Source organism: Pleurodeles waltl, chromosome 7 (genome assembly GCF_031143425.1).
Source record: "Pleurodeles waltl isolate 20211129_DDA chromosome 7, aPleWal1.hap1.20221129, whole genome shotgun sequence".
Lineage (NCBI taxonomy): Eukaryota > Metazoa > Chordata > Amphibia > Caudata > Salamandridae > Pleurodeles > Pleurodeles waltl.
This window is the reverse complement of record NC_090446.1, coordinates 293,390,064-293,411,967: the sequence shown is the minus strand read 5'-3', so window position 1 is coordinate 293,411,967 and position 21,904 is coordinate 293,390,064. Positions and strand designations below refer to the sequence as shown.

The window sequence follows — 21,904 nt, the reverse complement described above, 5'->3', positions numbered from 1 at the left end:
AGCAGGTCGGAGCCATGTTTACAGGGCTACTAATGTGGGTGGCACAACCAGTGCTGCAGGCCCTCATAGTAGTATTTGATTTACAGTCCCTAGCCACCTCTCTTGCACTTTACTAGGGACTTACTAGTAAATCATATATAGCAATCATAGAAAGCCAATCAGCAATACAATTTACACAGACAGCATATGTACTTTAGCACTGGTTAGCGGTGGTAAAGTGCCCAGAGTCCGAAAGCCAACAAAAACATGTCAGAAAAAATAGGAGGAAGGAGGCAAAAAGATTGGGGATGACCCTGCAAAAAGGGCCATTTCCAACACGACCCCCCACTAGCCTAAAGCCATGGGAGACCAATCAGTACCTTTATGGACTTCCCCGATTGGGGCAATTGAACAGGGACCCAGGCCCACAGCAGCAGGGGCGTATTCCAGCTCTAAGCCTTCCTGACACCAGTTGCATCCCTCTGTCCATACTCTCAGGGCCCACTAAGCTAACCCTTTGGGAACGCCTCTCCTCACTTGCAGATACCATCTGTGCAGCACCTAACCTTACTTTGCTCACAGATGTATCCGAGGAAGCAGACTACCACTATGGCCAACACAGTGGTGTGGCTCCTGCCCCGCCTCCCCCAGGGGCAACTCTGTCCACCAGGACAGCAAGCCGCAGTGGCCACTGACAGCTGTCGGGTGAGAGCCAGGCACCAGGCCTTTCTAGGCTCTCCAACCACTGTGACTGGAGAGTGGGGGGCAGAAACCCCAGGCAACTGGCACTCTTTGACCACTCTCCCTTCCACCAGGCCAGGAATGACAGCCTGACCCTGGTCCTTCCCTCTGGGGCTCTGTACCCTCCCCCTAGGAGTGGCACCCCCAGATTCCAGGTTTGTCAGGCTGCTTGTGGAAGCAGCCCTGTACAATCCTCCCACCAGTGCAGGGATGTTAACCTGCAACTGGTGTTCCAACCTGGGGTCTGTACCTTCAGATTGGAACAGGGCCATGGGCAAGGCTTTTCTCCCCTGCCCTCCCTTCTGGGGTTCTGCACGCCCCCACTAGAAGTGCCCCCGGATACAACACTGTGGGGGCACTGTTAGCAGTAGCCCCTCCCTCCAGGTCAGGGGGGACACCCTGAACCTGGCCCTTCAACCCAAGGTCTGTACCCTTGGATTGAACTGAGATCGGTGGTGAGCCTCTCTCTCCCCTGCTCTTACTCTCAGGGTTCTGCAGCCTCCACAACCGTGAAGAGTACCCCTAGAAGTCACACAGGGGGTGGTGGTGGTGGTAGGGGCGGGGCTGATTGCGAAAACCGTCCCCCCATCAAGGCAGGGTTTACCCCCTGACCTGGAGGGAGGGGCTACTGCTAACAGTGCTCCTACCGTGTTGTATTCTGGGGGATGGGGGCACTCCTAGTGAGGGGTGCATTGTTGTTGGTCAACTTGGCTTCAGTGGTTTTGTTTTGCATAGCCATTCTGCTTTTCACATCAGAAAGATCTTCATGAACAGTGCTGTCCATAGCTCCTCATCTTAAGACATTAGATAGAGGTTAGACTATAAATTTATAGAACACTAATTTATCAGATTACATAGCCACTGTAGACTCTTTTCCCTATGTTCATGGGGTCCAGCAGAGCTTACCCTCGGATGCACTCCCAATCCTTTGCCTTACCAAAAAAGGACTGCGTTTTAACCATTAGATCCATCCCTTTGGATTGAATCTCATACAACAGCATGTTGCAGGAAGCAGAATTTGATAAAGGAACCACAGGCAAGTAGTGCTACTTATTTAGTTTGAGTGATGATCCATGGCCACTGTAGATACGGTGATCTCCTGGTTACACATAGAGGATGTGCCAGTACATGACTAAGCTATCCATTCATCTTTGCCAATAGTACATTCGCTAGATACCAAAGTTGTACCTTTTTTAGTGCAAGAGTGTATATTTCTACTCTTAGGCAGCTGAGCTCCTACTTGCTCTTTGCTCATTGCCCTAACTCTGAAGTCATTTTTTTACTACTAGAAGTGCTCAAAAGTTTACAAGAGAGAGGGCAAAATGTCCTAAGTGGATGGTAAGCTTTAGTTAGCAAATTGAAAAGAAGCACCTGGTAACTTTAGGGATGTCGAAATCCACTCAGTACTCATTCTTCCGTAGTTGTCTCTTAATGCCCAGTTGTCTTTAAAGGGCTCTCATAGTCTGGCCATTTCTATTGATTTCAGTGTATTTGGAGACCTATGGCTGCCAGATGAATGTTAATGATGCGGAGATAGCCTGGTCCATCCTCCAGAGCTGCGGTTACAGAAGAACATACACACTATCAGAGGTATGAGGAACTACTCTCTTATGCATGCCTCTGCACAGTTTGCTTTCTTCAGATTCATAGTATTAAGTAATTAGTGTTTCATGTTAAAGTTTGCATTCTGAAAGCTGGTTATGGGGAAGGAACAAATGAGAAATGTAGGGCATTAAAATGTTCGTTAAATGGGAGAAACATAACACGTCTGATATGACCCGGACTAAACTCGGTCGTGATTGTAACCCAGAGTTAGTTTATTTTCTGTAAATAACTTTTGCCGCACCTTTCGTAGCTTGATTTAAGGAATAAGGCTTTCCCTAGTGGCAATGTGTGGTATCTATGCAACAAACCAGGTTAGCTAAAAAGATTAAAATGTAATAAAATACATTGTAGCTCACTGGAGGCTTTTGATAACAAGCACTGGCAAAGCCAACAGGTCTTGCCTATACAAGAGCTATTGGCTTTGCCAATGTGTTTTAGTCAGGTTGTACATCAGCAGGGCTGCTGTTCAGCATGGCAAAAAGTTAGTGGTGTAGAGAAGAAGTGGTCTTGAGTGTCGTAGAGTGAATGGTGAAGACTGGGGTATAATGTTGTGTATTGGAGTGGTATAGAGTAGAGTTGCATAGAGTGGTGTACAGTGGAGTGGCATAGAGTAGAGTGGACTGCTGTAAATGGCATTGGTGTAGAGTGCAGTGGTATAGAATTCAGCAGCATGTAATGCACCATTAGAGAAGGTAGTGGTGTGTATTTGAGTGTTGCATAGTAGAGCGCAGTGGTGTAGATTACTGTGGTGCTAAGTGGTATAGAGTAGAGTACCATATAGTGCAGTGGTGTAGAGTGGCACAGGGTTCGTTGGCTTATAGTAATGTAGAGTGGCATAGAGTAGGGCAAAGTAAAATATAGTGCCATTGAGTGCAATGGCATATAGTGGAGTGATGCAGAGTAGAGTGTCATAGAGTGCAATGGCATAGAGCGTGTTGGCATAGAATGCAGTAGTGCAGAGTAGAGTAGCATAGAGTAGAGTTCAGTGAGGTAGAATCCAGTGTCGAAGAGTTGATTGTCATAGAGTGAAGTGTGTAGAGTGTCTTAGAGTCCAGTGGCCTTAACTAAGTGGTGCAGAGTAGAGTGTGGTGATATACAGTGGAGTGGTGTAGAGTGCAGCGCCATTGATTTCAGTGTCATAAAATAAGCACCGTAGAATGCAGTGACAAAGATTAGAGTGGTGCCCAGCAGACAGTAGAGTGCAGTGGCGCAGAATAGAGTTGCATAGAGTGCAGTGGCGTAGAGTGCAGTGATGCAAAGTAGAGTGTTGTAGAGTGCATTGACAAAGTGCAGTAGTTGCAGAGTAGAGTGTTGTAGAGTGCATTGGTGTTGATCACAATGATGTAGAGTGCAGTGACATAGAGTGCAGTGATGTATAGTGCACTGGCATAGAGTCCACTGGTTTAGAGTAGAGCAGAGTGGCGTAGAGTGGAATAGAGTGCAGTGGCGTAGAATAGATTGTTTCAGAATAGAGTGAAGTGACGTAATGTGGAGTGGTGCAAGATGGAGTCGTGTGACAGAGTGTAATGGCGTAAAGTGGTTTAGGATATAGTAATGCTGAGTAGATTAGAGTGTTACAGAGTAAAGTGCATTGGCGTACAGTGTACTGGCATAGAGTGCAGTGTTGCAGAGTGGTGTTGTGCTATCTAGTTTGGAGTGGCCTAGACCGGAGTGGTGTAGAGTGCAGTGTTGAAGGGTGCAGTGGTGTAAAGTAAAGTGGCGTAGAGGTCATTGACATAGTGTAGAGGCATAGAGTAGAGAGGCATAGGATAAAGTGGTGTAGAGTGCTGTGGCATGGAGTAGTGTAAAGTGTATAGGTGCAGAGTAGAATGCAGTAGTGTGGATTGGTGCAAAGTTGGATGGAGTGACGTAGAGGGGAGTATACATGGTATGGTAGCACAGTACCATTACAGACAACACATTTTCAATTGAAATGACCATTACATTTGCACAGACATATTGTTGCTGTGCTCCCAGCCAGCGAGAGCAGCTTTTGTTTCTGATCCAGCAGGTGAGAGCAAAGCTGAGTTCCTTCCCTGTACAGAACGTGGACAGATGTTAGAAATTTGGTCTCTAGGTGGCAGAGGTATGCACCTCAATCGTAGTTAGGGTAAGTCACAACACAACCTAAATTATCCTGTGCTCACCCTCGGGTAGCTTGGCACAGAGTGCTTCTTTGAAGAAAAACAACTTTTAACACTCCGAACCCAACACTGGATGGCAGGAAATATGCAGAGCATGTGAATTTACAGCACTAAATGCCCCAAACAGATGTCTACTGGGTAAGTTGCATTTTCATTCTGTTCCCTGCCTGCCATCTCTTGGAAATGGATCTCTGGGATGCATTTCCCCAACGAGTTGCAGGAAATGTGGGCTCTGAGGTCTTTTTATACCACAGAGCAGGGGTCCCCCGTCCCCGAAAATGTATTTGGGCCGCAGGGGTGGGTCCTTGGGGTTTTCCAGTGGCTGCAGGCTCCCAACCTCATACAAATAACATCAGCCCCGGGGAATGGGATCCCTGGGGCCTTCAAACGGCTTGAGGGAGAGAGCACCCCCTCCACAAGAAATGAACAATGCGCTGACCCCCGGGGCCCTGTCACACCCTGTGGGGCTTTTTTTTAAAATGTCAATGTGGATCCCGTACAGCTTCAAGGTAAATTTTATTTTTTTAAATTACATTTTGGCCCCAGAGGAAGTCCCTCCTGGATCCCCTCTCCCTGTCCTTCACCCAACACAAGACCAAGGGAGTCAGGGTATCCCTTACATGCCCCCTATATGTTTTTTCAATTCTTTTTTTCAGGACAGGGGACTGAGTATCTGAGTCTTAAAATGGCTGCCAAACATCTTTGAGGATTTTGATGGCAGCTAATCAGATTTATGGCCTGATTTAGAGTTTGGCGGGTGGGGTTACTCAGTCACAAGCGTGACAGATATCCCATCCGCCGGATTACGATCCCATTATATCCTATGGCAATCATAATAAGGTGGATGGGGTATATGTCACGTTTTTGACGGAGTAACCCTTTTGCCAAACTCTAACTCGGGCCCTTAATCTTTTTATCTATTTGGCTGCAGTGCCTATGCAGCATGAAATATAGATACATTTTGAATCTTAATTTCTCAAAAACCACCAAATGGATTTTGCAACAAATTACAAAAAAGCACGCTTTTTGTACAAAGATCTTGCTTTCTGGCAAAATTTGGTGTAATTCAGTTCAGCCATTTATGTGGTATCGCTGTTTGATTTTCCTATGCAAAATAGCATTGGGAAACACCTTTCAGTCTCCCACCCCCACACCCCTTTTTCTCTGGCCCTCGAGCACCAGAAAGCTTAGGAGCTAAGTGAATGAGACATTTTTGAAAAACCAAGTGGTGATCTTAAGCAATGGCTCTTAAAGTTAAGAAGTGCTCTGGGCATGAACAGGCTTTTTAAATAAATTCCCGAGCTTAGTGAACATGATCCATTAGAGCTATTACCATAGATTGGGGTTTATATACATTAAGGTATATTACTGTATATACTGTTTATTTTTCACTTGAATTTAGGATTAGTTTTGTAGTCCTGTCATGATCCTTAAACAGGTGTGTGGTTCAAGTGTAGTACAAACGAGAGTCTGGTCAGTACATGGCTGTAGAGCGCCCAAAAAACATTTGTGTTTTGTCCTTTTCGTAGGCTGATGTTGTCCTACTGGTGACCTGCTCTATTAGGTAAGTTTTGTCTGATGACTTGTTTAATATGTTGAGCAAGATGTTTCTGATTGGCAATGTATTGCAAGGTATGTTCTACATAACAGTATTCTTTCAAGCAAAGACTTAACCCTGCTAGTACATCATTTTCTCATACATGCTGAAATGGTACAGCAGACAGATGTTTCACCCACTGTAGTCCAGTATTGGCATTAATGAGAGGTAGTGAAAGAATACTGTTTTGGGGGCTGTATGTACAGAAATGTTTTTGGCCCTTAGAACTTAATTTACAGGTGGACGCTAATGGGAAATCCACCAAATTTTGAGAACTCACTGTCCTCTCACATCAGTTCCCTGCATCATTTAGAGTTGAGAATTATTTGCTTGGTAATGAGTTACCATCCTCCAGTTCATCTGTTGAACACCCTTACCTGGCGGTCCATCAGCCACAATGTGGTTGATTGTTTAGCATCTGGAGGCATGTCCCTTTTAGGGCTGGCTTTTTGACCCTCCCCTCACAAAGCATCGTGATTGTCTCTGGTCAGGGGTGCCCATTGCTTGGTTAGTGTGCCTTAAAGCCTGTAAACAGTGCTTGTGTGGAAGACCTCTCCTTTATTCATTCATCTAATGATTGAATCAGTCCTATAGTCACCCAGTCTCCCTTCCAGAGAGACACACATAAAACCAATCAATGAAGGATTACTTTCAGTTATAAACAGGGTCACAGGAATTATGTGATTCTATGACCACTGCATTTTCTGCATAATTATAAATATGATACATATGCCACATACTTAATCAACTGCTGCATAATCTGTAGGTTTTAATAAAAAAAAAAAATCTATTATTAGCGTAAACAGATTCAAAGTTACTGAAAAGGCAGTGGCATGCGTTCCTGCTGCATACTCTGGTCCTCCCATGCTGTGTAACTCCAGTTGCGTAGTTATAAGCCAGACCTATTGGCTCTATCAGTAGTTTTTGAAATATGTATGCCTGGGTAATCTAAGGAAATGTTACTTATTTGGACTGTGCTAGATTTCTTTTCCAGTAGTGCTCTTGGCCAAATCATGTTATAAGTACTCCCCAGCATTTTATAACATGGTCCTCGTTGCCAGTTTTTCTTCTCCAATTTAAATTTACTAGTTTGTTACTAGCAACAGCTTGTGTTGGGAAGACCTGAACTACCCACACACATATGGCCATTCCTGAAATCATACTTGTGTTATTTGTTTTGAATCTGCAATTATCTGAGCTGCTGCTAAAGAAACAGGAGATGCTTTCCCGCCTGTTAAAGACAGAAAACATATCGACAAAGCTGGTAAAAGAGTAGTTTTTGGATCAACTGCACACTGGTGCAGTACAAATTCAGTAGGTCTCATCTTGTATTAAGACAGGGCTATGGGGGAGGCAACGGAGGGCCTAATCCAACGCCTTCTCTTGGCGTTTAGGAAGAAGGTGGAGAAGATTTCTTTTTTTTCTAGCAGAACAAGACAATCTCTAATGCCAGTAAACAGTATGCCTGAGACACCGAGGGGTCAATATACCCATCATATTCTGCTGCCACTTCTAGATCTGTACGTTGAGTTTCAAGCTGGAAGTGCAACATCTTATCAACTTGCCATTCAGTGAGGAACATCTTTTTGGCACGCAAGTATGAAATATTTGAGAAAATCAAGAAAGACTGCAATAGCCAAATTTGTGGGTCACCTTGACCCAGCATTCAGAGGTTCTTTAGGGATTAGCAATATAAGGGAGAAACCAAAGCTACTTCCCCTGAGCAGTCCCAGCACTATCAAAGGCCACAGCAGACTTACCACCAGAATGGGGGCAGAGGGTACATGCGGGGTACCTTCAGGGGCAACAACCTCAACAAGGGCAAGGGTAGAGGAACTCTTGGTAAGGAAGCCTCCACCACCAAGTACCGACATGCTTTATATCCCCCGAACCACACAACACATGTCGGCGGGAGTCTGCAAGGTTTCCTGCTATGTTGGCCGGAAATCACCTAAGACCGGTGTGTACTAACAATCATCAAGCACGGTTATTGACTAGAATTCCTTTCAACCCCACCAAACATCCCTCCCTACAAACACACCCTTGGTCGGAACACCTTTGCCTGCTATGACATTAGGTTCGGTAGCTCCTCCACAAGTGATCAATAGAACTATTGCTCCCACAACATCTGGCCCAAGGGATACATTACTTTTACTTCCTCATTCCTAAAAAGGATGGCTCCAACAGCCCATCCTCAGCCTTAAACCCCTCAACAAATACATCCTCTTAGAATATTTCTGTATGACTACCCTACAGTACATCATCCCTCTGCTGTCAAATACACATCCATCTAGATCATTGGTGCTACTTTCACTTCATGGTAAGTGGCTACAACTATCAGTTCCAGTCTTAGGGCCCATCCATTGCTTACCTTTGTTTGGCTTTATTATCACTCTAATTTGCCTGCTTCTAATGCAATGGCTTTCCTTCCTCTTCCTGTGTGTGTCCCTCCTCTGGAGCATAGCCTATTTACAATTCTTTTGATTGGATGACTTCATACTTTCACTGCTCACACTTAGGGAAATATTTTTTTCTTTTTCTTTTTCAATAAGCCCTCCAGGAGTGCATGTATGTTTCTTCACGTCCTCATGTGCTCCTTACCCTCCTCAAAAACGTCCCTCTGCCCTTTGCTCCCCCTTCACCCAACCCTCACCCACTCCTCCATTGCGCCCCCTTCACCCACCCCTCATCCACTCCTTTGTTGCTTCCGTACCACTTGCGGTCCTAAAATAAATACCTTAATTGCTTTACATATTTTGGAGGGCTTGGCACCTGGCCTTTACTGCCAGGCCACTACAGATTGTAAATTGTGATATTGGGTGCCACTGTTTCTTCCTTGCCCTCATCCAATTACATCCCATTACATCCTCCCTATCTGCTTCTCTGTTGTTTCATTTACTCTTCTTATTTACTGATCTAAGTGGTGTCTGCCATCTTATAAATGAAATAAAAAATAAAATATTGCCCGTGACATTCCAAAGATGCACACATGCATGTGCATAACAGTGACACAGCCTGTACAAGCGGCCTCACCATGAAACCTTTTTTTCTCTTTTATTTTGCTGATGTTTTGCACATCAAGGCAAGACTTATTAGCTTTGCCAGTGCTTGCTTACTAATATCATTAGTATTAACAGTTTCACAACTTTGCCACTGGTTGATGTAGTCATACACTGGAAAACGATACACCTCCGTGTGGTGGATGTGGGCTTTTTTTGGTTTTCTCAGACGAAATAGAGAAGTGAAAGCCACGTAATTTTCTTTATCATTCCAGAATTATAATATGGAATTACTAGTCATTCAACACCAGCTTTTCTATTAAAGGCCCATGATAAATAATTGATCTGGAGTCTCCAGAACATATATGATACCGTCTTTGACCATCATCATGTTTTATCTGAAAATTTCCTTTTTTGACCCAGTGCTTTCAATCACTTCCTTAGAGAGAAAGCTGAACAAACAATCTGGAAACGGCTGCGGGATATTGGAGCTCTCAAGCGCAGACGCCAAAGATCCCAGTTACCTCTCCGCATTGGGATTCTAGGTATGATAATTATCAAATATCTCTCTTAGAATGTCTGGAGAAGATGTAGCAGCACATTTCCCTGGTGGGATCACCTGTGGGCCCCAGCCAGTAACACTGAGAGGGAGTCTGAGGCATGATATTTACAGGGATAGGACAAGAACATCTAGAATCTCAACTAAAAGGGCCTCAAGTTTCTTCTGGAAATAACACTGTGCTTTCAGACCTCTCATTGCCCTGGGGACAGGCCACCAGTGTGAAGACCACTTATCTAAATGAACCATATCTCTCAGCATTGGCAAGTGTAGAAAATATATATTTTTTATTTTCTTTAAACATAGGATGCATGGCAGAGAGGTTGAAAGAGGAAATCCTGGACAGGGAGAAGATTGTGGATGTGATAGCAGGACCAGATGCGTATCGTGATCTCCCCCGGCTCCTAACTGTGGCAGAATCTGGACAGCAGGCTGCTAATGTGCTACTTTCGATGGATGAAACCTATATGGACATTATGCCTGTACATAGGACCTGCAACACTACATCAGCTTTTGTGTAAGTAAGCCATATATGTTTACAAAATATATGTATGTAAAAAGAGCGGCTTAGTTATCTAGCTTTGACAGCTGAGAATGCGTAGAATGTGCAAAGGACAACTTGTTTGAGTGTTATTAAACACACCATAATAATATTTAGAGTTAGGGAGTTGTGTCTTTGAATGATATATGACAGTAGAAAGCCTTTAATTCTTCATACTTCATCCTCCATCTTTTCTAACATTTGAAAGTGCTATGGGAGTAAGCCAAATATGTCACCCTAAGAATGTGAGACGCTGCAATTTATTGGCAGGTCCGTTATGAATGTCATCATGCTTAAAAATATAGGTTTCAGTCTTGGAAAAAATTTGTCAATTATTTCCCTACTCCCTGAGTAAAGAAGCAAGATAAAAAAAACTGGTTCCATTTTAGAACTGTGGGGATCATGCATGCTTTTTGAGTCTCTGCAGTAAAAGCTATGGCACAAATAAAATCGTAGTCCCCATTAAGCTGTACCTTGAATTTACAACCCTAAGAAGACTTGCTTCTCTGGCATTACATCTTAGCTCAACCATTTTGTTGTTCAGATTCCAGATGTCTAAGAACTTCTACTAACACCTTTTTATATGGAAGCTGCTTTACTTCTTAGCAGAGGAGATGGCGAATTTCATTTAATTCTAAAGCATTTTTATAAAAACCAGCAATTCTTTTCAATAGTCTGTGGCTATGAAGCTTTCTTACCACATCCATCCAAGCTAAAAGTCTTACTTATTTGTTTCCAATTCTAAAAAAAAAAAAAAATCAAAAGACTTGGTGAGGCTGCGTTTTAAATGTCTCAGTAAATTCTAATTGGCACTACTAGTTTAACTAGGGTAGACACTGAAGGCTGCACTGTGCACCAGATCACATACCACACGACCAGTTAATAAACAGTTATTGGTGGTAACATTTTCTTCAACAGGGCCATGTGACAAAGAAGGGAGAGCATTCCCTTAGGTGTTTTTAGGCAGGACCATGTGAGTCGTGGATTGGGGAAAGAAGGAATCACTTTCAGGAGTTGCGGAGAGGGAAAAGGGGAAAAATAAGATGTTTTCATAGAGAACGGAAGCCTGTATCAGACATTTGGATACTGTATCTCACCTTTGCTAGAGGTAATGTTTAGTTATCTAAATACTGCCTCATGGGAGTTTGCACAAATACAAGTATAGAAGCACTACTCCATTAACGTTTCTTGAATCACAAGCAGACATTTTCCTTATACAATAAACCCATATCTCATTTGAAGAGCTTAATTTATTAAATACCAGATATGACACCACAGTGTCTACATCTTCATAAAAGTTTATAATTCGGGCAGTTACAGTTTCGGTTAGAAATACAGAACCAATAATGGACGGCAATTATGTCAAACTCATATGTGAGATAGGTCGTACTAGCACTAAAATCTGATAAACAACCTATTTAAAGTAAGCAGTTTATAGGCGTTAATCACGCTACAAGTCTCCAGATAGAGTCGGAACTTTTATAATTCCAGTGTCTATTCTTTGTAGATTGACTTCTTCGAAACTAAATCAGGGTCCAGCTGAGGTAACGTCTGTCTCAAAATAGCTGATCACACTACACTTGGGATTGATTTTGCCAGCTGACAAAATCTTCCGAAGAACAATTAGGGTGTTGAAGAATAATTTCCTCACACACCTACTTGAGGTCTGGGCAACTTTATGTGTATAACAGTTTTCCCTCATAGCAGTGAGCATCTACTGCTACCCTCTCCCCCAATACATGGAGATTTTTATGGATGTTTTGCATGCAGGCACCAATGGTATACACATTACAGAAACCAAAACGCTGACATCATAGCAGGTGTACAACATTCTTATGAGGAAGGTGCACAAATCCTTGAGAATATAAAGAAGTATGCCATCAGCTAACATAGTTACATTAAGGCAAATATCTGTTAATTCTCAATTCTTCCCTTTGCGCATGTAAGAGAAACCCTTGCACCAATTCTTTTGACATCAGACAATTTACCTCATTGCCCTCATGGCTTAGTTCTCTTTATCCTTGCGGCTCTCAATAGCATAATTAATAGTACCATCATTGTCGTCAGGAATAGTAAATGGGAAGGACAGGAATTAACTTGTTGTTGTTGGCGAGACCATGAATAGCACATACATAGACTCACATATGTTTGTAAAGAAGAATGAGGACAACAAAAACAGTATATGTTATTTCAATATTCTTCATTCCCTATCCATCAAAGATGCCTTTCATCCAGGACCAAATATTACACCCATTTAAATCAAACCTGTTTATTAGACTAGGACCATCACACTGGCCATAATATTATTTACTCATGAACATTAAGGGAGACATTGATAATGCACGAGCAGCATTCTTGTTCCACTGTGACAAGAACTCAACCTTTGGCAGCCAGGACAAAATGCAGAGCCATACGATTTTCCCGAACTACAGATTTTTGTGCCTCGATCTGTCTTAGATATGCTCCCAGGAAAGTGCATGACTTTTTCCAAAGTCTTCACAACAGTTCTAACTTTCTTCACTGTGATACTAATCCCATACATTGTGAACAGATGTTCAAAAAACCTAGCAGTCTCTGATTTTGCTCTGACAAGTCTGATTCGATTAGGAGATTCTAGTGGAGTATGTCGAACAGCTGGACTACATACGCTGGGTAACATCATCCGGAGTAGTCTGTCTGCAACCAAGCATAAGCCTCATTCCCACATAAATAGTAAGTTTCAGATTGTTCTTCCAATTTAGTTTGAGAATATAGGACGCCTGATGGCAGCCATAAAAAATTAGAACGGAAGCACCAGTAACTGGTAGACCCTTAACAGAACAGTGACAGTCACCCGTGTCTCACACATAAACTGTCATTATGCTGTTCACAGTAGGATGCTTGTGCAGAACAAACAACTTTCAGGTAGGGTATTGTGACTAGGAAACTGATACTCTGTAGTAGATAATGAAACCTGATTGCACCTTGTTAGGCTGTCACACTCAACATGAAGTTTCCTTTGAACTAGCAATTCAACACAATGGGCCTGATTCTAACCTTGGCGGACGGCGGAGGCAGTCCGCCAAGGTTCCGCCGCCAAATGACCGCACCGCGGTCACAAGACCGCGGCGGCCATTCTAACATTTCCTCTGGGCCGGCGGGCGCTCTCCAAAAGAGCGCCCGCCGGCCCAGAGGAAATGCCCCTGCAACGAGGACGCCGGCTCAGAATTGAGCCGGCGTAGTTGCAGGGGTGCGACGGGTGCAGTTGCACCCGTCGCGTATTTCAGTGTCTGCATGGCAGACACTGAAATACTTTGCGGGGCCCTCTTACGGGGGCCCCTGCAGTGCCCATGCCATGGGCATGGGCACTGCAGGTGCCCCGCGGCACCCCCTACCGCCATCCTGTTCCTGGCGGGAGACCCGCCAGGAACAGGATGGCGGTAGGGGGTGTCAGAATCCCCATGGCTGCGGAGCGCGCTCCGCAGGCATGGAGGATTTCCCGAGCAGCGGAAAGTCGGCGGGAGACCGCTGACTTTCCGCTTCTGACCGCGGCTGAACCGCCGCGGTCAGAATGCTCGTGGGAGCACCGCCAGCCTGTTGGCGGTGCTCCCGTGGTCGGTGGCCCTGGCGGCCACCGGCCGCCAGGGTCAGAATGACCCCCAATGTTCTTATTAGTCACAGAGCTCCTCCTTGTGCCTCCACAGGTAGTAATCAATCAAGAAGGGAGGTTACGAGTATATTGATATTGTTTAATCAACTGCAAATTGGTGTTCACCCGATATATATCGAGCAAGTTGAGGTTCTCTTCGGAGCACACACCACATCTCACTTTGATCCGTGGCACAAACAAGACTTGCTGAAAACACAGCCAGACACATTTTCCGCTGGATCTTGTTGCAGGAGGTTTGCCATCTACTGTAGTGGGAGCTAATAACAGTGAGATGGAGAGTCTGCTTCCTGGAGCAGGTGAGAGCGTGAGGACACTGCAGCTAAAGTCCCTCCCTGCAGCTTCAAAGAGTTGGTTCAGTAATGTGTGGCCTGGAGTAGACGTTGGGTGACAGTGGTGGGCACAACCCGTGCAGTGGTGCCGGAGCCTAGAGGATATGCACATCCATTCACAATGTGAAGATTCAATCTAGGTGGGAATTTGGTGGCACTTCACATCGGTGTTCGTGGTGAGCTGCATTTGAAAGGGACCTATCCACCGAGGCTGTAGTGCAGACTTTTGTAATTGAACAGCCACATAATCCCACTCTCCAGGTTGTGGATTGTGGTAAACTTCGACAGCAAATCAGGAAAGCCTTTTTGAACCTAGAAATGGAAACTGCAGAGACAGTGAATCAGTTGTGTGCAACATTGCAGAACCACCTTATCATTACAATGCAACTTCAGTGGATCTGGAGACACTGGAAGGTTAGAACGAAGCAAGATGGGATGGCCTATCACAACTTCATGGGAGCTATGTTTAGTTTTCTGGGACGGAATGGCTGTGATTGACCACTGTGCCAAGGATAGTGTGTCTGAGCACTGTCTTTTTTTTTCAGAGTTCCACTGTACCTTTCAACTTTGCCAGAAGACTTTGGGTGAAAGGCACAGTGGATGTGTTGTCTAATTTCTAAAGCCTTGCACAGCCTCAGCAGTACAGAATAGACAAAGTAGGTTCCTATGTCACTCAGCGGCTGCAAGCCACATCAAATCTAGGTATGAGGTCCAAATGTAGTCTTTTGGCTACTGTGATAGGGTCTGCACACAAGCAGCAGTACGTCTCAATCCAACCAGAAAATATAAACAAAATCATGGAAACCTAGACGTTAGAGCTGCACCTGAATGAAGTTCATCTATAAATGCATGAAGGCACCCTATGGTTAGCAAAAAATGTCTTAATCCCCATTCCAATACTCTGGGCATAGCGAGAGGCACATGATTAGCAATATTGACTGGCGAGTGAGGGAACGAATTGCACAAACTGCTGGGTCTCTGCAGCACGGATTATAAAGTCCCTCCCAACATGAGCATGACAGGGATACATGCATTCAAGGTTAGGGCACAGAAATTACTGGGTCACCACTTTCCTGGTGGTGTCCCTTCACGCTTCAGCAAGGTCCCTTTTATAACTTTGTTTCATCCATGCCGGATTCTCAGACTCTTACTCCTGTAATACAGAGAAACCTTTGAATGTAGATACTGGGGATGCTTCAGTTCGCTCAATACACATAGTTACTCCAGAATATAGTGATAAAGTAGCTTTCCAAGCAGTCTGCTCTGCAAATACTTTGCTCCAAGACACCTTGTCTTGAGGAGACTGGTTGGGAGCACATTTAATTATAGCTGCTTTATATGGTAGCTTACAGTGTCTAATACATTCTCTACAATGGTACCATTTTTATGGGTGGTCTGGCAAAGAAAAGGAACCCCCATTGTTGTGGGAGTCGCTATCTTGGGCATTAGGGAAGGTAGGTTCAGTGGAGGATATTGATTAAAGTGATGTTGGAGGTGAAGAAGAAAATAATTTCATAATGACACAATCTCACTGTGGTTTAATGTTGGGTTTTTGTGGTAAGCAATAACGCCGCTACAGAATGGGAAAGAGCCAGAGTGAGGATGTTTTCAGTGTTTTCAGAGGCTTCCAACAAGCAGGCGGCAGCGACCACAGATCAGAAACAGGATGGGAGACCTGCTGCTGTGAGATCAAGAGCAAACAAATAATATGCTATCTGTGTTTTGTGGTCTCCAGAACAGGCACCAGTATCCCAAGAGAGTACCCATCACATTCCTGATAGTGCGGAGTGAAAGGTTTAGAGTAGTCATGCACTCAGTAGTGGCTGAGGAGAGCGCCTGTATTACTTGTACAAATTCTTGCTCTGCCCCCTGAGTCCAATGCAAGAGCTCAGGGGTATCCTTTTTAACCTAATCCTGAAGGCAGAAGTGTAACAAAGGCCCCTGCAGCCCTCAGGGTACGGGGGCCTGATGCTCAGGGGGCCCTCTGAGCACAGTTCTCTGGCCTGAGAGCGTCTGAGTGAGTCCGGAGGAGGGCCCCCTCTATGTACTGTGCAGGGGGGCCCCCTCTCAGGTTCCATTACGCCACTGCGTGAAGGTGTTTGGCTACCACGCAAATCTCTCAATCCTTTGTCCCTGGTAACCCGCCATACCCAAAAAGGTGTGTACATGGTAGGCAGCACCTGAATATGCTAACCTATCCTTCAAGATATTCTGGCCTACATATTGGAACACGGATGTGACAAAATTGTATTCTGTCTCGAAGGCTTATGCCCGTTTTTGCCCAATTCAATGAGAAGGTACAGGAAGGCAACCTTTCTTTGATCTAGAGTGGCAGATCAAGTAACCGATCATGTACATGTATCATGTATTGACCTAGCATTGAACCTTTGGGGAAGACCAGGGTATTCAAGGCCCATTTAAGGGCTTAGGAAAAGACGAATGGTGACTCAGCAAAAACCTGGAGAACTCAAAACCAGGTTGTTTGGCCCCACTTAGAAAATTGGAATAAAAAGAGGAATTGACTTTCCTCAAGTAAGGAAATGGAGAAGAAGGCAGAACATAGAGAAACAACAGTAGCAGGGAAGCATGGCAAAATTGTAACATGGTTATGCACCACAGGGAAAGTCAGTATTGCAATTTCTTAAATTTCCTGTATAAAATGGTAAGCATCCTTGCCCCTTTTTTTGATCTACCAAATAGGGGTATTACATACACTCAGAGTGGACACTAAGACCACATGCTTTATCAAGGCATCGATGACTGATTGAATCCTTGCTTCAGCTTCTGGTTGTGGAGGATACTTCTGGAATGTGAGGTAGCTTAATCAGGAGTTTAATTTTAATTTTCACTGTTATGGCTGAGAGAACTCGACCTCAGCCATGTCCAGGTCAAGGCCTCCCACCCAATGAAACCACCACATACAATGAGGTCATACAATGAACAACTGCATATCACAGAGTCGATATGCACACCATGCTGGAGGACAATGACTTCCTCATCTAAACACTTTCTAGGACAGAGAGCTCAGTGCACTTTCTTCCTATACTGAAGGAGATCGCTAAACATGCCCCTGGCATCTTACAGGTGCCTGTAACAGCTTAGGTGGTTACTTTTGAGTGGAGAAACTTAAGCCTTATCCCTTGTGGCACATACTCCCTTGTGGTACATACTCCCTACATATGTAGTGCTGCTCAAGGTATAGGCAATGCTCCACTACCTGTTAAAGAGAGCAAGCAAATTGACGAGGCTTGTAAGAGTTGATGTTAGGGAAAGTACACACTGATGCATTGCAAATTAAATAGGACTCCTCTCGCGTTCTAACAGGGAGCAGTGAGAGGAAATGGAGGACCTAATACAACACATTCCTGAGGAGTTTAGGAAGAAGGAGGATCAGATCAACTCGAGGATCAAGATAATCTCTAATGTCACCATACGGTGCACCCTAGACAGCTGATGGAGATCAGTACTCCACCATACTCCACTGCCATCTCTTCAACCTGCCTTTTAGTGGGGATCATCTTTTTGGCCTGCTTTAGAAAATCAAGAAAGATGCCACAATAGACAAGCATGTGGGAGCCCTCCAAATCATGGCTACTAGAAACTCCTCTTGAAAGCAGTAATATGGGGGAGTTGCCAAAGCTACTTCCCCTGAGCAGTCCCAGTCCTATCAAAGGCAACATCAGATCTACCACCAGTAGGGGGGATTGATGATAGATGTGGGGCACCTGGAGGAGCAACAGCTCCAACAAGGGCAGATATAAAGGAACTCCCAGTAAGGGACCCTCTACTGCCAAACACTGACTTGCCCCATGTCCCCTTGCTCACACAACCGCCTGTCAGGGGAAGAACAAGGTTTCCTGCTACACTGACAGGAAATCACAGCAAACTGGTGGGTTCTATCAATCATCAAGCATGATTATTATCTAGAACTCCTTCCAGACTCACACACATCCTCAACCCAGGACACATGTGCCTACTTCAAGAGGAAGTTCAGGCGTTTCACCACAAGAGAGCAATAGAACCAGTGCATTCACAACATCAGGCCGAGGGGTGTATTACCTTTACTTCCCCATTTTCAAAAAAGGATGGATCCTTCAGGCTCATCTTAGACCTCAGAGCGCTTCAACAAATACATCCTCCCAGAGCATTTTCATGTTACTACCCTGTAGAATGTAATTCCTCTGCTACAACACAGCAACTCCACGAAAGCATTAGACCTGAAAGACTCCTATTTTCACGTACTCATTCATCCAGCTAATCAGTGCCACATCCTTCATATTAAGTGCCACTAGTACCAGTTCAAGGTGTTACCCTTCAGGGTCACTACTGCCGTTAGGGTGTTCACAAAATGTTTAGCAGTAGCAGCCGCCCACCTCAAAGCAGAGTGAATTCATCTGTTCCCCTACCTAGATGATTGGTTGATCAAGAGCACCCACTTGCACCCCATGGGTGGTAACCACACATGCAAGCTGCAATCCCCCTTCCCCAGAGCCTTGAATTTACCATAGAGTCCTCCAGGTCTCACCTCCAACCCCTTCAAATCCAGCCCTTCCTGGAATCTATCATAAATGTCATCACAGGCAAGGCACACCCACACCAACAAAGGTTGTCTGCATTACAGCAACTACTGCCTCTCTTTGAGCCATTGTGTCTCTTTGCTGTCAGGACAGTAGTGCCCTTTCTGGGGATCATGTCCTCCTGTGTAGCCATAGTTCCACATACCAGACTTTGCATGTATTCCCTGCAAGTATGCCTCTCGGCACAGTGGTCATAGGTTAAAGGTCACAGGGATGATCAACTCTTGATCGGGTCAGCACCCATTGCTCACTGCAGTGATGGTATAGCAACTACCTCTTGCAAGGCATACCCTTCATGGATCTCATTCCGCAAGTTAGCATCACCACTGGTGCTTCCCACTCTTGTTAGGGGGTGGCATATCTCCGCAAAATGATGGTGCATGGCCTGTTTTCACCCCACCAAGGTCTCCAGATCAACCAGCTGGATCTTATAGCCATTCAGCTAGCTGTCAGAGCCTTTTCCAGGACATACAGTGAGAACAGACAACATGACTGCCATGTACTGTCTTCACAAACAGTGCAGAACACAATATCCACAGCTCTGAGCTCTCGTGCAGCGAGTTTAGTATGGGCAATACATCATTGGATACTCTTCCTAGTGGAGTATCTCCCTGGAGCGGACACCCATCTGCCAGGTCTGTTCAGCAAGATACATCGAAAAGTCCACGTGTGGGAAATTCTGTTTCTGCTGCTGGGGTATTCCGCACACAGACTTGTTTACCACCAGTGAAAATGAAAAATGCCAAAGCCTTTCAAAAGCATGATGAAAAACAGTGCTTCCCTAGGAAGGTGCCATGCTCCTACATTTGGGGTCAGGGGTGCCAACTTTCCCAGGCAAAAGTGACAGCCATTTGATCACATTGTAAATTCAGACACAAGACTTATATAGTAGGTTTTGTTTTATAAAATTGTGTATATTCATTTTTAACCTGGCCTTTCAGTCTTTGTTTACTGTAATGCATAGCATTACAATCTGCTTAGTCAACATTACAATATTTTCGCTCGAACAAATATAGCTGCCTACGAAAAGATGCCCAAAACAAGTACAACCTACACAATGGGTGATCTAGGTGTTAGAGTTGTTATGCATGTTCACCTTTCTTGGTGGTGTTTTCATTACGAATTTGTGCTTGTTCACAGTAATTATGCAAAATTAAAAGAAAGCCCCCACAGTTTTTTTCTTGTGGTACTGGCATAGTCATTGAAATAACATTGTGCCTATCCTGGGTTCAGCCCACCACTTTGGAGACCTCTGTGCTAAACAATTCACAGACGTGTTCAGATTTATACAGGAACCAGACTGAAATGTCTTTCCTTCCCTTCATGTTTGTGATTTTTATTAAATGTCTAGCATCTTTCGATGATGGCACAAACAAGGACAAAGGTCCATTCATATCAAGACGTTATAAAGGTAAAGCTAAACCTGAAAGCCACTTAATTTTAATAGACACAGTGGCAGTATGTTCTTATGTGGTGGATATCCTTTTTTACAGTGTTGCTCATTTTCTAAGTACAAAATTACTCTAATCGACAAGGAGTCATGACTTCCACCATGTATATTACCTGATCTGGTCATTTGCAGTGGAATCAGATAATCAGCTATCAATATCTGGATAAATCAACAGAACTCAAAAAGTTGTTATATCAAAACCAGAATCCTTCCGTAAATTGATTGGGGGGGGGTTGATTAGGTTAAAATGCTCACTTTATCTAAAATATTTTTATTTTAACATCTAAAAGTAGCGTTGAAATCCTTCTCTTCAGAAACATGCAATCACATGCAGACCACTTTATATAGCAAAATAATGCTGCAAAAATCTAAACATATTCTGTAAATGGATATATGAAGCAGGGCTTTCCCATCCAGACTTAGGACACCGTATTTGGGTGGCACTCATTATTCAATTTGATTTGTATTGACAACTGAAAGATGCACTTCTTTGGACATTTCATACTATGCTGGCTTGGTTAATCCCTAAATCCCTAAGGCCTTTCTTTTGAAATAATTATCCCGCCTTTTTAAAAGATAAAATTCAATTCTTTCCAGAACACCACTAAAATCTGGCTTGTCATACAGGAAGTATCTACTAATTTCACAAATTATACAGTTGCCTAACTTGTGCAGTAATGTGATTGTTTTCCACATTGCAAAATAACCATGTGATCCCAATAAATATTAGCACTCGTTGAGAGACATGTATGAGCTGCAGGGCAATTAACCACCATTGTAAAATGGCTTTGTATTGGACCTGGAACTCTCAAGTAGTCAGAAGAAAACATTCGGCTCAATGAAGGAGATCAAGAAGCTCTGGTTGTAGCGCATCGCAGCACCTTCACTAATGACAGTATGTAAAGGCCATACATCAAACATATTATGCCCCATGGGATGTAAGCAAAATAACCAAAGATAAAACCTAGGCTTGTTCCAGATGTAACACCTCAATTCAGATCCTTCTCATACGTTATAGTACCCTCTTTTGACTGCCTCTTGGAGCCAGGTGTTTACTTACTTCGCTAGCAAAATGAGACACTCGCTGAAGTTAGATCAATGGATAATATTGATGGAATTCTACAAATAGTAATTTCCAACGCTAATTCATAACAGGATATAGGAGACCAGGGTAGTAGTGAGAAAGTTGAACTGCCGAGAAACACAACAGCTTAAAAAGATGAACTACTGAAGGAATATTCCGGATTTGAAAGGAGCCATAATCAGCATCAATTCGAGATAGCTCTCGGACTGATCCAATAACCTATCAATTTTTTATTGAATTATTTTTTTGCAACCTCAGAATTTATGAATCTGTAAAGATACATTCTCATTCTTCTGGACTGTTTCTGAGGCATTGAGTATGGTTAATAAGGATGCAAAAAATAGTTTTCCCTATTTGTTATTAACCTCACACACATATACCGTAGGCGAGCACTGGATAAGCTCCTAACTCACTAAGTTGTGGAAGGTAACGTAGTCTTTTGACCACATCACTGATTCACAATGTGGCACAAAAGGTTTAAGGGGAAAAAGTGTGTAGAGTATGCTCTAAGAAACCACCTTTGGGCAGACATGAACTTCGCAGGACTCAGCATGATGTGACATCCTTCATCAGATGTAAGTGTTAGTGAGACTAAAGATGCCTGTGAGAGCTCAGTGAATTTAATGAAAATATCTAGGATGGGGTAACTC

General features: G+C 43.9%; 1 protein-coding gene across 2 annotated transcripts in view; it reads left to right on the top strand.

The window, feature by feature from the left end:
• Positions 1-21,904, top strand: part of CDK5RAP1 (CDK5 regulatory subunit associated protein 1) — a 172,417-nt gene that overhangs the window by 72,754 nt on the left and 77,759 nt on the right. For both annotated transcript variants that reach the window (XM_069243680.1, XM_069243681.1), the window contains exons 3-6: positions 2,207-2,310; positions 5,999-6,033; positions 9,510-9,610; positions 9,931-10,141. In XM_069243680.1, coding sequence (XP_069099781.1) covers positions 2,207-2,310; positions 5,999-6,033; positions 9,510-9,610; positions 9,931-10,141 — 451 coding nt within the window. The remainder of the gene's footprint in view (positions 1-2,206; positions 2,311-5,998; positions 6,034-9,509; positions 9,611-9,930; positions 10,142-21,904) is intronic.